Source organism: Rattus rattus, chromosome 1 (genome assembly GCF_011064425.1).
Source record: "Rattus rattus isolate New Zealand chromosome 1, Rrattus_CSIRO_v1, whole genome shotgun sequence".
Taxonomy (NCBI): Eukaryota; Metazoa; Chordata; class Mammalia; order Rodentia; family Muridae; genus Rattus; species Rattus rattus.
Window position 1 is genome coordinate 1,100,589 of NC_046154.1, and position 19,306 is coordinate 1,119,894.

The 19,306-nt window shown below is 45.5% G+C and overlaps 1 protein-coding gene across 2 annotated transcripts; it reads left to right on the top strand.

Annotated features, from left to right (window-relative positions):
* The first annotated feature begins 10,738 nt into the window (after positions 1-10,738).
* On the top strand, positions 10,739-18,431 carry Slc25a51 (solute carrier family 25 member 51). 2 transcript variants are annotated; one of them, XM_032891236.1, is made up of 2 exons: positions 10,739-10,853; positions 16,367-18,431. In XM_032891236.1, the coding sequence occupies exon 2, from the start codon at positions 16,404-16,406 to the stop codon at positions 17,298-17,300; it is 897 nt and encodes a 298-aa protein (XP_032747127.1). In that variant the 5' UTR covers positions 10,739-10,853; positions 16,367-16,403; the 3' UTR covers positions 17,301-18,431. The 2 variants fall into 2 exon arrangements, with proteins under 2 accessions (XP_032747127.1, XP_032747119.1); XM_032891228.1 differs by having other exon boundaries at positions 10,739-10,825.
* Positions 18,432-19,306: the final 875 nt, after the last annotated feature.

Genomic DNA, 19,306 nt, shown 5'->3' on the forward strand with positions numbered 1-19,306 from the left:
GGCCTAGTGACAGAGCCGAGGGGTGTGAAGGGGAGTGGCAGAGTGGCCCAAAAGATTATAGGGAAGTGGGAAATACCGAGAAGAATATAGAGGAAGGTCAGTGACCCCCTATAGAGGATGACCAGAGGTGACTTTATCTAAGCAGAGCTACTCAGTAACGGCAGTTTGCAGAAGTTAAGTTGGGCTAATGGGCCCTGGGGGCACCTGGCAGATTCCTAGAAAGCATGGGGGTGGGGTGGGGCAGTTAAAGGGGCTCCCAAAGCCCCAGCTGCATGGTCCGAAGTGTACTGGGAAAGCATGCTACCACCAAGCTAGCCTCTAGAAGCCCCTCTTCAACCTCTCTCTCCACAGGCATTTTATTGTGTTTTATTTTGGCAAACATATTCTTTCTTTCCTTTTTCCTTCCTTCCTTCCTTTCCTTTTTTTTAAAAAAAGATTTATTTATTTTATGTATATGAGTACATTGTCACTGTCTTCAGACACACCAGAGGAGGGCATCGGATCCCATTACAGATGGCTGTGAGCCACCATGTGGTTGCTGGGAATTGAACTCAGGACCTCGGGAAGAGCAGTCAGCGCTCTTAACCTCTGAGCCATCTCTCCAGCTCCCTTCCTTCCTTTCTTTTTCTTTTGTTTTTTGTTGTTGTTGGTGGTGGTGGTGGAGTTTTGTTTGTTTGTTTGTTTGTTTTTGTTGTTTTTTGAGATAGAATTTCTCTGTTCAGCCCTGGCAGAGTCCTGGAACTTGAACGTACAGAGACCTGCCTGCCTCTGCCTCCCAAGTGGGATCAAGGAAGCACTCCATCATCACCTCCAGCTTATTGGCAAACCTTTATGCTCCCTTTTGAGCCAAACTTTTGAGTGGAAGAATGAGTCAGAACATTCTGTCCTTGTGATTTGTCTGTGGGGAAAAGACACCTTTAAGGATAACTTTAACACCCTGGCCACTCTGTGACTGCGAAGAGACAGGCGAGAGCAGTGAATTCTGCCCAGGGTGACCAGGGAAAGCCTTAGGTGGAAGACACAATAGGACCTTGCCAGGTTACCGTGAACTTGGACGGTGACAAGGACAAGGTTTATGGAATACAAGGATTTGCAAGACGTGAGCGATCGCTCAGCGCTGCACCCCAGGAGGTTAGCGAGGGAGAAAGTCTCAGCAAGGCAGAGGAGCCAGACTGTGGGCTGTCCTGTGTGCCCAGTTAAGAAATGGGTTGCCTGGTACAGAAAGATAGAAATAATCCCATGCATGCTATCAGACCACCACGGCCTAAAACTGGTCTTCAGTAACAATAAGGGAAGAATGCCCACATATACGTGGAAATTGAACAATGCTCTACTCAATGATAACCTGGTAAAGGAAGAAATAAAGAAAAAATTAAAACTTTTTAGAATTTAATGAAAATGAAGGTACAACATACCCAAACTTATGGGACACAATGAAAGCTGTGCTAAGAGGAAAACTCATAGCGCTGAGTGCCTGCAGAAAAAAGAAACAGGAAAAGAGCATATGTCAGCAGCTTGACAGCACACCTAAAAAGCTCTAGAACAAAAAAAGCAAATACACCCAGGAGGAGTAGAAGGCAGGAAATAATCAAACTCAGAGCGAAATCAACCAAGTAGAAACAAAAAGGACCATAGAAAGAATCAACAGAACCAAAAGTTGGTTCTTTGAGAAAATCAACAAGATAGATAAACCCTTAGCCAGACTAACGAGAGGACACAGAGAGTGTGTCCAAATTAACAAAATCAGAAATGAAAAGGGAGACATAACTACAGATTCAGAGGAAATTCTAAAAATCATCAGATCTTACTATAAAAGCCTATATTCAACAAAACTTGAAAATCTGCAGGAAATGGACAATTTCCTAGACAGATACCAGGTACCGAAAGTTAAATCAGGAACAGATAAACCAGTTAAACAACCCCATAACTCCTAAAGGAAATAGAAGAAGTCATTAAAGGTCTCCCAACCAAAAAGAGCCCAGGTCCAGACGGGTTTAGTGCAGAATTCTATCAGACCTTCATAGAAGACCTCGTACCAATATTATCAAACTATTCCACAAAATTGAAACAGATGGAGCACTACTGAATTCCTTCTATGAAGCCACAATTACTCTTATACCTAAACCACAAAGACCCAACAAAAGAAAGAGAACTTCAGACCAATTTCCTTATGAATATCGATGCAAAAATACTCAATAAAATTTCTGGCAAACCCGAATCCAAGAGCACATCAAAACAATCATCCACCATGATCAAGTAGGCTTCATCCCAGGCATGCAGGGATGGTTTAATATACGGAAAACCATCAACGTGATCCATTATATAAACAAACTGAAAGAACAAAACCACATGATCATTTCATTAGATGCTGAGAAAGCATTTGACAAAATTCAACACCCCTTCATGATAAAAGTCCTGGAAAGAATAGAATTCAAGGCCCATACCTAAACATAGTAAAAAGCCATATACAGCAAACCAGTTGCTAACATTAAACTAAATGGAGAGAAACTTGAAACAATCCCACTAAAATCAGGGACTAGACAAGGCTGCCCTCTCTCCCTACTTATTCAATATAGTTCTTGAAGTTCTAGCCAGAGTAATCAGACAACAAAAGGAGGTCAAGGGGATACAGATCGGAAAGAAGAAGTCAAAAATATCACTATTTGCAGATGATATGATAGTATATTTAAGTGATCCCAAAAAGTTCCACCAGAGAACTACTAAAGCTGATAAACAACTTCAGCAAAGTGGCTGGGTATAAAATTAACTCAAATAAATCAGTAGCCTTCCTCTACACAAAAGAAACAAGCCGAGAAAGAAATTGGGAAATGACACCCTTCATAATAGATCCAAATAATATAAAGTACCTCGGTGTGACTTTAACCAAGCAAGGGAAAGATCTGTACAATAAGAACTTCAAGACTCTGAAGAAAGAAATTGAAGATCTCAGAAGATGGAAAGATCTCCCATGCTCATGGATTGGCAGGATTAATATAGTAAAAATGGCCATTCTACCAAAAGCGATCTACAGATTCAATGCAATCCCCATCAAAATACCAATCCAATTCTTCAAAGAGTTAGACAGAACAATTTGCAAATTCATCTGGAATAACAAAAAACCCAGGATAGCTAAAACTATCCTCAACAATAAAAGGACTTCAGGGGGAATCACTATCCCAGAACTCAAGCAGTATTACAGAGCAATAGTGATAAAAACTGCATGGTATTGGTACAGAGACAGACAGATAGACCAATGGAACAGAATTGAAGACGCAGAAATGAACCCACACACCTATGGGCACTTGATTTTTGACAAAGGAGCCAAAACCATCCAATGGAAAAAAGATAGCATTTGCAGCAAATGGTGCTGGTTCAACTGGAGGTCAACATGTAGAAGAATGCAGATCGATCCATGCTTATCACCCTGTACAAAGCTTAAGTCCAAGTGGATAAAGGACCTCCACATCAAACCAGATACACTCAAACTAATAGAAGAAAAACTAGGGAAGCATTTGGAACACATGGGCAGTGGAAAAAATTTCCTGAACAAAACACCAATGGCTTATGCTCTAAGATCAAGAATCGACAAATGGGATCTCATAAAACTGCAAAGCTTCTGTAAAGGCAAAGGACACTGTGGTTAGGACAAAAGCGGCAACCAACAGATTGGGAAAAGATCTTTACCAATCCTACAACAGATAGAGGCCTTATATCCAAAATATACAAAAGAACTCAAGAAGTTAGACCGGGGAGACAAATAACCCTATTAAAAAATGGGGTTCAGAGCTAAACAAAGAATTCACAGCTGAGGAATGCCGAATGGCGAGAAACACCTAAAGAAATGTTCAACATCGTTAGTCATAAAGGAAATGCAAATCAAAACAACCCTGAGATTTCACCTCACCAGTGAGAATGGCTAAGATCAAAAACTCAGGTGACAGCAAATGCTGGCGAGGATGTGGAAAGAGAACACTCCTCCATTGTTGGTGGGATTGCAGACTGGTACAACCATTCTGGAAATCAGTCTGGAGGTTCCTCAGAAAATTGGACATTGAACTGCCTGAGGATCAGCTATACCTCTCCTGGGCATATACCCAAAAGATGCCCCAACATATAAAAGAACGTGCTCCACTATGTTCATGCAGCCTTATTTATAATAGCCAGAAGCTGGAAAAGAACCAGATGCCCTTCAACAGAGAATGGATACAGAAAATGTGGTACATCTACACAATGGAATATTACTCAGCTATCAAAAACAATGACTTTTATGAAATTAAATAGGCAAATGGTTGGAACTGGAAAATATCATCCTGAGTAAAGCTAAGCAATCACAGAAAGACATACATGGTATGTACTCATTGATAAGTGGCTATTAGCCCAAATGCTTGAATTACCTAGATGCCTAGAACAAATGAAACTCAAGACGGATGATCAAAATGTGAATGCAGATCGCTCCTGAGGACACAGCCAGAATACAGCAAATACAGAGGCGAATGCCAGCAGCAAACCACTGAACTGAGAACAGGATCCCCGTTGAAGGAATCAGAGAAAAGAACTGGAAGAGCTTGAAGGGGCTAAAAGATTCCATATGAACAATAATGCCAAGCAACCAGAGCTTCCAGGGACTAAGCCACTACCCAAAGACTATACATGGACTGACCCTGGACTCTGACCTCATAGGTAGCAATGAATATCCTAGTAAGAGCACCAGTGGAAGGAGAAGCCCTGGGTCCTGCTAAGACTGAACCCCCAGTGAACTAGACTGTTGGGGAGAGGGCAGCAATGGGGGGAGGGTTGGGAGGGGAACACCCATAAGGAAGGGGAGGGGGAGGGGGATGTTTGCCCGGAAACCGGGAAAGGGAATAACACTCGAAATGTATATAAGAAATACTCAAGTTAATAATAATAATAAAAAAAAAAAAAAGAAAGAAATGGGTTGCCTGGGAAGGCTCCGGCTGAGCAATGACGTGAATATACCTGGGTTGAGGCGCTGTCTCAGGTCGAAGAATAGTTTTAAGATCAAGCGAAAGGCGGAAGGATAATGAATGGGACTGGAAATGTAACGTTAACCTGATGATGAATTCTAGATTTAAAAACAGGCGGTTCTCATCTCCACAGATACTCGAGAACAGTGACTAAAGTCCCCAGAAGCCTCTGACAAGAAACTAGAGGCCTGCGCTGTGGCCTGTAACAGGAACGTGCTGGCTCCGCTCCAGACACAAGTGTTCTGGTGATGAGGGATTGGCACTCTTCTGAGTCAGTTACACCCGCCTGCATGTTTAATTTCAAGCTTTCCCTTCTCTTTATGTTCTCCCCCCACAGAAGAATAACCTTTCCATTCTAGTCTGAAATTAATTATTTATGCTTATGAACACACTGGATACCCGCCTGGTTTCTTTGCTTTTTGAATAATACATTGGAATAGAAATTCACAGAAGCCAAGGCAAACATAATTTTGAGGTAAATGCCCTTTCCCCAATAGTTGCCCGATTTGTTCTAAACCATAATGTGGCCTTGTCATCATTCTGTGATCCAAAAAACCTGTCCCTTTGTGCCTGTGACTGGGATGGTTCACACTAACAGGCCCACTCTCTGACATTTACTGTCTTATCCCCTCCCACTGCTGAGGTGACTTCCGTTACTGGCCCAAATTCCATCCGCTCATCCTGAGGTCCAGTTCAAACACCTCTTACCTATGAATCTGCCCCTGGTTCCTTCCTAAGAGGGAAACCCTCTCCTACTCCCGCATTTGTAGGCTTGAGTCCATCAGACTCTGAACTCCCTCGGAGGTACCTCCTCAAGGGGCCACGGCTGTGTGTGTAGCAGAGGACACTCAGTGTGGCCCAACACAAAATCATGAACCTATTTTAAAAATTGAGGGCTGGGTGCTGGAGAGGCCGCTTGGTCACTCGGTTGTTAAGAACATATACTGCTCTTGTAGAGGACTTGAGTCTGACACCCACATGGGACCGTTCACAGCCTTTAGTAATTCCAGGATCAAGGAGCCTGAAGCCCTATTTCTGGTCTCTCTGGGTACTTATACACCTGCGCTAACAGTAGAGTAAATAATCTATTTTCTTTTAAAAAGGAATGTTTTGTAAATTTTTTCCTCTTAGGAACTTGATTGAATGAATCTCTAGATAAACTTCCTTTAAGGATGCTTTGCAACACCAAGATTGACTCTCCTGTTTGCTGACCTAGGAGGGGAGGCGTGGTTTCCGACACGGTTAGAAGCCCTTAAACACTGAGCAGGCTGGGTCACCCACGTAGGTTAATCCCAGTTCTAAATAGCATACACTTTGCGCACATCTGGGAGTCTGCCGAAGAGCCTGCTCACCTTGTCCCTTCTGTCCACTGACATGTGTCGCCTGTGGTTCTGCAAATCAGAACCATTGTTCGAATGTCACAACACTGGGGAACCCATACAAGGAAGAGAGGAATAACTTGCCAAAAGTCACTCAGAGGATGACACGGCTATAACTGTGACCTGGCCTAGTGCTTCTTCCAAGACCCACAAACTGTGTGAGCATCTAAGGAAAAAGAGGCTGGCTGTATGACCGCATGTGCACACAGGTGTCCTGTGAAGTGCGGTGACAAAGAGCTCTCCACCAAGCTTTGAGAACACCTAATCAGAAGCTTTCGCGCCTTCACGCACGCGCCTTGGATCTCACTACAAGCTAGAGGACGCGTTTGCTGTTTTATGGCACAATAAAGCCACCGTATAATAACGCTGGTTTAGGGGAAACCAGTGGCACCCCTAGAGCATGGCATAAGGTGTGACAAGAGTCACTAGCAGGCCCAACGCTGTACAGGGAAGCCACAACGAAACCCACACCCAGAGCAAGGCGGTGCCCTGTTCACGTGATACGACAACGCCCCGCCCCGCCCCGCCCCGCCCTGCCCCTGCTTGGGTCGAACCTGTCTGCGCTTGCGCGGGCGCGGGCTCGCTCGCCGGCCGTCCTGCGGGCGGGCGCCGGGGGCCATGGGTGAGTCCTGTGTCGGGTAGGGAGCGGCGGCCGGTGTGCTCCAGCTTCTGGCCGTAGAGAAGAGAGGCTTAGAGCAGGGTCGTGGGCTGGCGAGTTCCAGGTCCTGAGCTCGCATTACGTCTGGGCCCGGCGGCTGCGGCCCGGTTCCGGCCCAGGGGCCTGTGGTGCTGCGGCGCGCTCGGGCAGGGAGGCGCCCACAGCTCGGAATCTGCAGGCCCAAGGGATCGCGGTGGCCCGTGGTTCCCTTTGTCTGCGCCCCGCGGGATCGCGGTGGTCCCTGGTACCTCGTGGTGCTGGCGATTCCGCCCAGGGCCTCTCGGACCTCAGGGAGTGGGCAGATGGAAGCCTGGAGAATGCTCGTTCTGAGACACCATGTTTCATCGCGCAGTAAACAGTCTAAGCTGGGCGGGTGGGCGGGCGTCAATTGTTCCATTCTGTGCGGATTGTTCTATCTAGCTTCGGTAGAGGGTGTCAGCACCTCAGCCATGTTTACGACTTTTAGTTTAACCTTTGTCTTGGCCCTTACAGGCTACCCAGCTGGTCCTAGTGCCCACCTTCTGTTTTGTTTTTACCTGTAGTCTGTTGAACAGAAGAATGAACTGTATGTGGAGTGATCATACGAAAATGGACCTCCGGCGTCTTTGCTTTGAAAGACTTAGGTCCAGGGCACATGAGAAACAAATCAGAGTCACCGTTAGTGTTTCTTATGGCGACAAGACACTTCTGACAAGAATTGACTGTAGTCACCCTTGTCAGGTAGAAGGGAGCCAAGCTAGTGGATTTTCGTCACAGGTGTAGCTTTGTATTTGCAGTGGTAAAATCACGCTGTAACTAGCACTTGAACCCTGCCTAACCCTGTTTTTGAATGCTGACTCAGACCTGCTGACTAGTGGGAATTCACATCTTTTGAGAATTACAGTTACCCTTTGCCCTGTTTTTTGACAAAGACCTTTGTACTAAGGTCATATCTGGCTTTTGCATATCCCTGTGGGCCGAAAGTTACATGGAATATTTAGAATTTACACTGTTTCTTACATCACAGAAGTTTGACCCTTGTTGGATCCAAGTGGATTTTGCTCCCTTGTGATAGGTTTGGTGGCTTATAGCAAACTAGTGCAGTCATGGTAAATGCATTTATAGTAAATTGCAAAGGAGAGATTTAAATAGAAACCAGTTCATCGGAGTTTAGTCAGTGATGAGAGTGTAGTAGCCAAAAACATGCCATGTTTTAAAATTTAAAAGAAAAAAAAATTATGCCAAGGTGCTTGAATGGAGGTCAGAGGACAACTTTCCAGATTGTTTCCGTCCGCCTCCTGAGTAAGTTTGAGCTGGTTGGCAGTAAACTCCTTACTTGATGAGCCATCTTGCCCACTCCCATATTCCAGACTCTTATCAGAACACTGCACACTGTCTTTCCTTCTTGCTGCTGCCTTAGGAAACTTGTTACAGGCTGCAGAGATGGCTCAGCTGTTAGAGGCTAGACTCAAAACCAAAAAAAAAAAAAAAAAAAAAAAAAAAAAAAGAGAAGCTAGTCACACCACCCTGGTGGGTGGAGTGCAGCTGACAGGAATGTTTTTAAGTCTGAAATCTGGGAGGTTTGCAAAACATTCCTTTTTTTTTTTTTTTTTTTTTTGCTAGGCATGGTGGTTCACACCTTTAATCCCAGTACTCTAGGGGGCAGAGGCAGGTGGATCTCTGAGTTCAAAGCCAGCCTGGTATACAGAGCAAGTTCCAGGACAGCCAAGGCTACACAGAGAAACCCTGTCTCAAAAAAAAAAGGTACTTTTTAAAAATTTTCTGTATAGGACTCTTTAATACCTAGTAATGTAAGTGGTCAGGAATATTCCTAAATTTTTTATGGTCAGTTGCAGAGAGGTCTGTAAATAACTGACTACCTGGGCTGTTCGTTTACCAACAAGGTCCATTATTACAGTCATAACAGATTGAGTGGAGCAACTTTAACTTGCAAAGTTTTGGAAAATAACTGGAGAACTAGCCCAGTAGAAGGGAAAAGCAAATGTGGCCTTTGTTTTGTGGTGTTGGGGACTGAGCCCAGCAGGGAAGTAGTCCTGTTGAGGGTCCCTGAGCTGAGCAAGGTGATTGTTAAAGGGCCCTAATGACTTGAGTTTCTTCAGGACCACAGCTGTAACCAACTGCTAGATGGTAACTTTAGAATGTGGGATACTCAGCTGGGCACACTGGCCAATGCTGACCATCCTCTGCACCTACGGAACTCGAGGCCAGTCATGGCCAGATGACTCGACCCGTACATAAGTGTTCACAGCGTAAAGATGAAGTAGTCTTTGAATTTGTAAATTGTTAGACTAGTGTATGGTTGTGGACATTAAATGTTTTTGTTGATTCGTGGGATTTGTGGGGGAGGGGTTAGGGAGGTGGGGCAGATCTCTCTGTGTAGTCCTTGATGTCCTAGAACTGTAGACCAGGCTGTCCTTAAACTCACAGAGATCCTCCTGCCTGAGTGCTGAGTTAAAGACCTGGGCAGCCACACCCAGGGGTTTTCGTTGATTATAACAGTAACTATGACAGTAAAAAAGAACAAGACATATAGTATCAGCCATTTCTGTGCCAGGTTTTAGTTTTTTAAAGCTTACTTAATCTTAGTTGGTAAACATTAATTTTCTATTGTTGAGTATAGTACTAATAAGAGTGTTTAGCTGGGTATGGGATGCACACCTTTAATCCCAACACTTGGGAGGCAGACAGGTAGATCTCTGTGAGTTTGAGGCCAGCCTGGTCTACATAGAGTTCCAGGACAGCCAGGACTATACAGACAAACCCCGTCTCAAAACAAAAAAATCCAAAATAAAAAACAAACCAGTTTTTAGACAGGCCTGATAGTACCTATAATTATAGCATTTAGAGGCAGAGGCAGGAGACTTAGGAGTTTATGGTCAGTCTGGGCCAAACTAAAGCAAGGCCTGGTCTCAAACTCACAGAAGTTTTGACCTCATGTCCATCAGCTGGGGCAGTAAAAGCCTGGCTGTTGAAGACTGAACAGTTAATGGTTAACAAGCTCAGTATCTGGCGAGCTGCAGTGCCTATAGAGCATTGTCCCGTGTTCTCACAGGTGGCGGCAGAGACTCCGGTGCGGAGCCAGAGGTCCCGACCACACCCAGCACTATACCCGGTTACTCAAGAGCACATCTGCAGGCTGCAGGCCCAGACCCACACAGACACAGTTTAACAAGGAAAAAGGAAAAAAACTATCGTCTCAGATATTTTACAGAGGCTTGCAACCACAGTAGATACTGTTGAAATTTCCTGGGGTTGGGGATCTAGCTCAGTGGTAGAGCGCTTGCCTAGCAAGCGCAAGGCCCTGAGTTCGGTCCCCAGCTCCGAAAAAAATAAAAAATAGAAAAAAAAAAATTTCCTGAGGACTGTAGGCAGTCACTGAAGAACCTTGTTGGGCCTAGAGGGACACTAAACAACCGGCTACTGTGCTCAAAAGGAGCAAATACTCCATCGTGTCGTTTCTTTTTTTAAAATTTATTCATTACATATGAATACACTATAGCTGTCTTCAAACACACCAGAAAGGGTGTTGGATCCCATTACAGATGGCTGTGAGCTGCCATGTGGTTACTGGGATTTGAACTCAGGACCTCTGGAAGAGCAGTCAGTGTTCTTATTTCTGAGCCATTTCTCTGGCCCCCACTTCATAAGAATATAAAAATTAAACCAGATTTTCTTTCCTTTTTTTTTTTTTTTAAAAAATGCACTTATCAAAAATTGACTTCAGAAGAGAAGGCTAACGATGGAAAACACTGGGAAGGTGACCAGAAAGCTGTCCTCGATGCCAGGCCCAGTTGATGTCACAGGTAAAGTCTTCTAAACTTAAAGGAACAGGTAATTTTTTTTTTTTTTTTTTTTGTTTTTGTTTCTTTTGGTTCTTTTTTTTTGAGCTGGGGACTGAACCCAGGGCCTTGCGCTTCCTAGGCAAGCGCTCTACCACTGAGCTAAATTCCCAACCCCCAGGAACAGGTAATGTTGAAGTCCTACCATGGTGGTGCACGCTTTTGATCCCAGCACTCAGGAGGCAGAGAGAGGCAGGCGGATATCTGTAGTTCAAGGCCAGCCTGGTCTACAGAGCAAGTTCTAGGACAGCCAGGGTTACACAGAGAAACCCTATCTCAGAAAACCAAAATAAATTAAAATAAAGGACCAAATAATGTTGGTAGCATTGAAGTTGTTCCACAGCATAAGGAAAGACACACAGGTTGGCTCTCCTAAGGCCAGTTGAACAGACACTGGAACTTGATTTGAAAGTCAGAAGCTGGGATCTCGGGAATAGTGGTAGGAAGCAGACCACAGAATGCTACCGAATGGAGGTGGGAAGGGTGGCTCAGTGGCTGGGTCCTGGCTTGTCATGAACCAAAAACCAAAACCGAGATCCTAGCAAATGCTACTTAGGTGAAGCCAGGCGTCACCCTGTGCTCTAAGGCTAGCAGGACGGGCTTTGACTCAGATAGCTCCATTTGTAGTGCTGTGCCTGTCTCTTCTGTGTGCGGTGAGTGACATCATCAGCCCGGTTTTGACTTTGTCGGGATGGTGTATTTGGTAGGAACTGCACCTTAAGTAATTTTCACTGTCTTGTGACAGAAGGGGCGCTGTGCTCTTTTGATGTGACACCACAGTGAGCAGTACTCCTGTGTATATCAGGTGTCTGAACTCTCCTCAGGGACTCAGGTAATCAACAAATACGATTAACATGCACGGAGCCCCGGGTTCAGTCCTCAGTACCAAAGATAAACACATGCATTTCTCACACGATATTTTCACCCATACTGGATTTATCAGGATGCAACCTGAGGGACATCTAAACATTGACCAAGTACTAAAGCAGAGAACAGTAACAGTTCAGTCTTGAGCACCTTCTGTACACCACACCACTCGCAGGGCACGCTCTCTTCACTCTTAACTGAGCCAGCCTCTGAGATAGTTAATGTCCCTGTCTTGTAAACAACGCAACTGTGACTTGCTGAAGCTCACAGGTACCTGTGAGAGAGCTGGGATTTTACCTCAGGCAACTAGTAGGTTCTAAGGCTCCTGTGTCACTCAGGCTCTGATTCCAGGATCTCTGTGGCCATTGCTGAGCTTCCTGAGAACATTTGACCAAAGTTCAAGATGGTTCCAATGGTAGGTGCAGAAGAGCTTAAAGTTTGTGCTGTGGCAGGAGACTGCATAATTCCCCTGTGCTGGTTTAGAAGGAAAACTCTGGTTGTGAGTGCTGTATTCTGTTAAAGGTCTGCAGTTTCTGATTCTTCTCTGGGCCTGGGCTCCGCCTTCTTCCCTCTCTTCAGCATTTGTCGTCCTGACAGTTAGCAATAGCATAGTGTGGTAATGTAGGAAAATCTTGAAGAATTGAACAGGCTTTTGTTTTTATTCGAATTGAAGGCCTAGATAGTTTGTCTGACCTGTTTCATTTCCCACTGAATGCCTTGCAGTGTGGCTTAGCTTGATAACTTCCCACCCTTTTGGTGCTGCTGTTGTGGCATGTGATGATTTTGGCTTCGTACCCACAGCTGAGAGGCTAATCAGTTGACAGCTGTATTCGCCGATGAGGAGCGCTGCACTGTCTCCCAGAGAGCATTGTACTATATTATAGACCTTCCAGTGCACAGGGCCTCGTCACAGTCCTGCTGGTGCCTGTGTTTTGTCATTGTTGGGTCTTTATTGCATGTATGTGCATGCATATGTGATGCCGTGCAGTGGAGGTCAGGATGCCACTTCTGGGAAGCCTCCCAGCCTCTTTCTGAGGCGTGCGTGTGCTCGTCAGTGTTTCAGCATGGCTACTCTAGGCTGCGTGAACTTGTATGGCAATGGCTCTCAACCTAAGGTTCTCCATACCTTTGGAGGTAGAACAGCCTTTTCACAGGGGTCAAATATCACATGTCCTGCATATCAGATATTTAAAACACAATGTATAACAACATAATCACAGTTAGGAAGTAGCTGCAATGATTTAAGGTTTGGGGGTCAGCATGAGGAACTGTATTAAAGGTCACAGTGTTAGGAAGGTTGTGAGCCACTGCTCTAACAGGTTCCACAGCCTCTGCCTGCCAGCTCTTTATGTGGGTTCCAGGCCTCAAATTAGGGTCTTTAGTCTTAGCAGGAAAGCCTGCTAGATGTCTCCCTAGCACACCTGGTTTATTTGTTTGTGTTTGTGAGTGTAGGTGTTTTATTGTTGTTTTTTTTTTTTTTTTTTTTTTTTTTTTTTGGAACTGAGGACGAACAGGGCCTTAAACGCTTGCTGAGCAAGCGCTCTACCACTAAACTAAATCCCCAACCCCTATTGTTGTTTTTTGATACTAGACATTCAAGTGGGTAGAAAGTGATAATTTCGATTTGTATTTCTCTCATGATTTATAAAGTTGGCCATCTTTCTTGTGCCTGATGACCATTTTGTAGTCTTTATTGTGACATGTTCATTCAAGTCCTTTGCTCATTTTTTAACTGGGTTTTTTTTTACTATTTTGCTGCTGAGTTGTTAAACGTTGTCTCTTACTATGGAAGAATCAGTCCATTGACAAATGCAAGGACCTTGAGATGTGGCTCCATGGTTAAGAGTGCTTGGTGCCAGGGTTGGGGATTTAGCTCAGCAGTAGAGCGCTTGCCTAGCAAGCGCAAGGCCCTGGGTTCGGTCCCCCGCTCCGGGGTGGGGGGGTGCTTGGTGCCCTTTCAGGGAGCAGTTCCAGGGAATGAGCCAACACCCTCTTGCCCTCGCTTGGCCTCCACAGGCACCTGCCAGCAAATGCATGCAACTGCTCATACTTGCACGTAGGTAACAACATCCGTTTAGTCCCAGCACTATATATACTATGGAGGCAGAGGCAGGTGGATCTCTGTGAGTTTGAGGCCAGCCTGGTCTACAGAGCAAGTTCCAGGATAGCCAGGGCTACACAGAAAACCTGTCTTGGAAAGCAAAACAAACAAACAAAATCACTTTACAAATACTAAAAGTCACTGGATGGTAGTGGTGGACACCTTTAATCCTTGCACTCGGGAGGCAGAGGCAGGAGGATCTGAGTTCAAGGCCATCCTGGTTTATAGAGTGAGTTCTGGGACAGCCAAGGCCACAGAGAAACTGTCTTGAAAAACCAAAAAGATAAAAAAAATAACTAAAATCAAGCTGAGCGGCCAAGGCCTGCGGACATCTGGGTTTTGGGCCAGCCTGGTCTACAGAACAAGTTCTAGGACAGCATGGTCTACACAGAGAAACCTCGTTTCCATAAAGCAAAACTGCCTAAAAATCTAAAGTATAGTAAGATTACTGTTTTGTCACCAAATAAAGGGTAGCTTCTGGAGTGGTCCTTGGGATGAAAGGATTGTCTTGAGGTGGAATCTTGCTTTATAAACAGTCTGACCCTGTGATGGTTTGCATGTGCTTGGCCCAGGGAGTGGCACTATTAGAAGGTGTGGCCTTGTTGGAGGAAGTGTGTCACTGTGGAGTGGGCTTGGAGACCCTCCTCCTAGCTGCCTGAGGATGCTCAGTCTGTTCCTGGCTTCCTTTGGGTGAAGATGTAGAACTCAGCTCCTCCTGCACCAGGCCTGCCTGGATGCTGCCATGCTCCCGCCTTGATGATAATGGACTGACCCTCTGAACCTGTGAGCCAGCCCCAGTTAAATGCTGTCCTTATAAGAGTTGCCTTGGTCATGGTGTCTGTAACAGACAGGCCCCCAACTTGCAGTTGTCTGTCTTCCGCTGGCTGAGTGCTGTTATTACAGGAAGGCTTCAGGCCTGACTAGAGCCAGATATTTTACTGTTCTTATTGTTAGTTTAAGTTTTTAGAAATTACATTTTTATTTATCTTGTGTGGAGATGGTTCACTGTTGCAGTCAGAGGAGAACTTGCAGGAGTTGGTTCTCTCTTCCAAATGTGGGTCCCAGAGATCAAACTCAGGCCATCAGGCTTGGTGGCAGACACCTTTACTGCTGAGCCATGTTGTGGAAACAGACATAAAACTAAGACCTTGCTTCCTCTCAGGGAGAGCAGGACTGTGAGTGTATCTTCCCATCTCCATCTCAGTATCTGCCGTCCTGCCTGTGACCCAGGCAACTGTCCCAAGTCATCGCCAGGCGCAGTAGCAGGGGGGGACACTAGGGTCCCTGTCAGAGTGGGCTGGCCCTGTGTCACTGGAACTCCTTTTTCTCATATAAAACTAGAAGGATAACTTTATAGTTTGAAGAATTATATATATGACACCTTAACCCCATTCTTCCATGACCTTTGCGTCCCACATCTACAGCTGCGCTAACAGGCACTCAGTGTCACAGACGCTGAGACTCTGTGACCAGCTTGCTTACTTGACAGTGCTGACTAGACTAGTCTTTATTGTCTTTGAGGATCCAATGCCTAGCAGAAGGCCAAGTTCACAGGCACTAAATAAGTGTGAATACAAGTGGAATGCATGGTGTAATTTGCTGTTGTATCTCTTGGGAGGACTTTGCTTTTCCCCTGTGGTCTCGAAGCCTTAGCTGGCTGGAGCTTGACTAGGTAGATTGCAAGCTGACCTTTTAACTTCTGCAGGCTTCCGCCTCCACTTCTCCAGTGTTGGGCTTCTGAGCCTGCTACCTCTAGGGGAGCTGTGAGTCCTGTTTCAGTAGGATGATGGCGCTCTCTGGTTCTGTAGAATAGCCATTGTTTAGAAACTGGGTCAGTGACCTCAGTGCTTCAGAAAGCTTTCACTTACATGGATTGACATTCAAGTTTCAGGGATTAAAACAAGTTTGAAATAATAATTACTGTTAAAAAAGCAGCGATGAACCTATGGCCGGTTGATATCACATTTTTATGAAAAGTAATTTGCATATTCTGTGCCTCCCACGTGTTTTATAACTTTCTCTACTCCTGCGTGGCTAACACAGAGGTGGAGCCTTCTGCCTGCTTCTTCAGTCTGTTGTAAGGGTTGTTTCGGTAAAAGTGATTGCAGAAAGGGAGAACCCAGGATTTCTTGTACACCTCTGAAATATTTCTAAACAACTAGTGGTCTAATGCTAGTCATTAGAGTAGGGCTATGATTCTAGAACTTGAGATTGTGAGTTGAAGGCTAGCCTGAGCATGCTCGTTCTCTCCCTGTCTGTGTCTGTCTGTCTCTCTCTCTGTCTCTCTCTCAAGACTGTCATAAAACAAGAGTAGCAACAACAAAATGCCACAGAAAGCAAACTCCTACTGTGAGTGTAGAAACAGCACACTGACTGAATTGCATTAATATGGACAATTAGTAGAAGTAGTTTTTTGTCTAAAGGTAGAGTATTACTAATCCAGTTTTAAAGGGAAGATAGAGAGTGTAGACATTGGAATGGGCTGGGGCAGACTGCATGAGCCGTGCTCTCTGTAATACCTCGATTGTTCCTTACAGGCTAAGTCTTCCCCAGAGAGGAGCGGCTGGAAGCACCATGATGGGCTCAGAAGCTCATGACAAGAGGCGTCCGATGTTGACCTCATCAAACCAGGATTTGTCACCTCACCTCGCGGACGTGGGGCAAATAAAGCATTACTTCTGTGGCTGCTGCGCCGCTTTCAACAACGTGGCCATCACGTACCCCGTTCAGAAGATCCTCTTCCGGCAGCAGCTGTACGGCATCAAAACCCGGGACGCCATCCTGCAGTTGAGGAAGGATGGGTTCCACAACTTGTACCGGGGAATCCTCCCCCCACTGATGCAGAAGACGACCACGCTGGCGCTTATGTTTGGTCTGTATGAGGACCTGTCGCGCCTGCTCCGCAAGCACGTGAGCAACGCTCCTGAGTTTGCCACCCGAAGTGTGGCTGCGCTGCTTGCCGGGACAACAGAAGCCATTCTCACTCCATTGGAAAGGGTTCAGACTTTGCTTCAGGACCACAAGCATCACGATAAGTTCACAAACACTTACCAGGCCTTCCGGGCGCTCAGATGCCATGGGGTTGCAGAGTATTACCGAGGCTTGGTGCCCATCCTCTTCCGAAATGGGTTCAGCAATGTCCTGTTTTTTGGCCTTCGAGGGCCCATTAAAGAGCATCTGCCTACTGCCACTACAAATAGTGAACATCTGGTCAACGACTTCATCTGTGGAGGTGTGCTCGGAGCCATGCTGGGCTTCTTAAGCTTCCCCGTTAATGTTGTAAAAGCTCGAATACAGTCTCAGATTGGTGGGCCGTTCCAGTCTCTCCCCATGGTTTTCAAGATAATCTGGATAGAACGGGACAGGAAACTGATCAATCTTTTCAGAGGTGCACATCTGAATTACCACCGCTCGCTCATCTCCTGGGGAATAATCAATGCAACTTATGAGTTTTTGTTAAAGATTGTGTGATAACGTCACTACCTGAGATGTCATTCTCAACTGAGTAGACCTAAGGAAAATGCAATTTGGCTTTGTTCCTAATTGGCTTAAATAAGGTGGTGTCATTAAGATCGAGCCCTAATTACAGACAAATCCTTGACAAACAGTGCAGATTTCAGTGGGCAGGGGTCAGGGTTAGGGTTTGGTCATTTCTCCAGAGCCTCAGGCTGTTGCCTGGGAACCAGCCTGTACCTGATGGCCTTTCAGGGCAGCTGTCACGGGGATAGATCTCATCCTCCCGGAAGGGTTGCTAGGCCTTCTGTGTGGAAACTGTGGCGTCAGCAGCCAGAGCACATGCTCCTGGCCCAGGGCTTCTCAGGCTCACTCTCACCTCATGTATTTTGTCTCTGCTCATAGGAGAGTCATCGTCATTAAACCTGAGCTCTGCATGGAGGACTGGAGCAGAGGTGGCGCTCAGTGTCATGGCTGTGGCTCCATGATGAATTGTTGGGGTTAGCTTTGAAATGACGTGCTGTTAAGATAGCCATTCTCCAAACTATTTCTGTTCAGTTTTGATAGAATTAAGCAGCTAGTGAAAGCTTCCATTTTACTGTTTAGCTTTGAACATTTTCTGTTTAATTCTGAATATGACTTTAAGCCCTTCCAGAATGTCCTTGTGCTGTTTTTACTGAATTCATTGCCAAAAGATCGGGTGCCCTAGTTAACACATTGTGTGCTTCACCGCTGTAAGTGTGCAAGCTCTACTGTTCTGCTTGACTTGTTTGTGCTACTGGTGTGGACACAGCCGACCAGTGGGGACACTGTCCCTTGTGAGTAGTAACTGTCATGTCTGTCCTGTTCTCTGGTACTAGACTTTAAAAAAATAAACACTTCCATATAGTTTTACTTTGGGAGTCTTAATACAGTCCCAGGTCTTTTTTTCTGGTTTCTCAGTGTTGCAGAGTAAGGTAAGGAGCAGAGGCTGCTTCCCCTCCATCCGGCCCCCTCTGTCTCTGAAAAGAAAGATGTCAGGATTCTGACACTCTGGAGCCCGGTTACCACTGTGCCACTTAAGAGTGTCTGCTCTAGGGGTTGGGGATTTAGCTCAGTGGTAGAGCGCTTGCCTAGCAAGCACAAGGCCCTGGGTTCAGTCCCCAGCTCAAAAAAAAAAAAAAAAAAAAAAAAAAAAAGAGTGTCTGCTCTAAGTAACAGCACTGACTTCTGGGGCTCACTCAGGTAGGACTCAACTGGCAGGAACCAGGCCAAGGAGCCACACAGTTATTTTCTGAGTAAATATTGTGACAAGACTAACAATTCAACTGAAATAACATGTCTGGAGAAGTAGCTTAGAATCTTTTTTTTTTTTTTTTTTTTTTTTCTTCTTCTTTTCTTTTTTTCGGAGCTGGGACTGAACCCAGGGCCTTGTGCATGCTAGGCAAGCGCTCTACCGCTGAGCTAAATCCCCAACCCCAGTAGCTTAGAATCTTAAAGAAGCTGTCTGTAAACACCACAGGTAAACTTGTTTCCCAGGATTTGACACAAGAAAGTCAGTTTCTTTGTTTTTTTTAATGGTGCTAGGGATTGAACCCAGGGCCTTGCACATCCTAGGCACTTGCTGTCCCGCTGAGCTACACTCCAGCCTCCCCAGTTTTTGTTTTACTTGATTTTATTTTGAGACCGGTTCTCAACATTCTGCCTTCTGAGTGCTGGGATTAAAGGCATCCCCAGTCCTTAAGGATAAGTTTCTTACTAACAGTTTTTCATCTTGAGGTAATTGCATACAAGTGTGTGTGTGTGTGTGTGTGTGTGTGTGTGTGTGTGTGTGTGTGTATGTATATGTGTGTACATGTGCGTGCACCTTCAGGCTGAAACCAGACCCTTAACTGGAGTTTCTGGGGAAGGTAATCCAAAACAGCTCTTTACCTCTAACTCCACTAAAGCTGGTTAAATGAAGCTAACATCGCCCGGCTGTAAGGGTTGGGAGCCCAGTAAGTATTGGGGTGGCAGAAACAGAGGTCAGTGGCTTTGGAGCAACA

Bases quoted from the DNA above. Each gene is read 5' to 3' on its own strand.
- Slc25a51 (XM_032891236.1), top strand. From the start codon at position 16,404: ATGATGGGCTCAGAAGCTCATGACAAGAGGCGTCCGATGTTGACCTCA.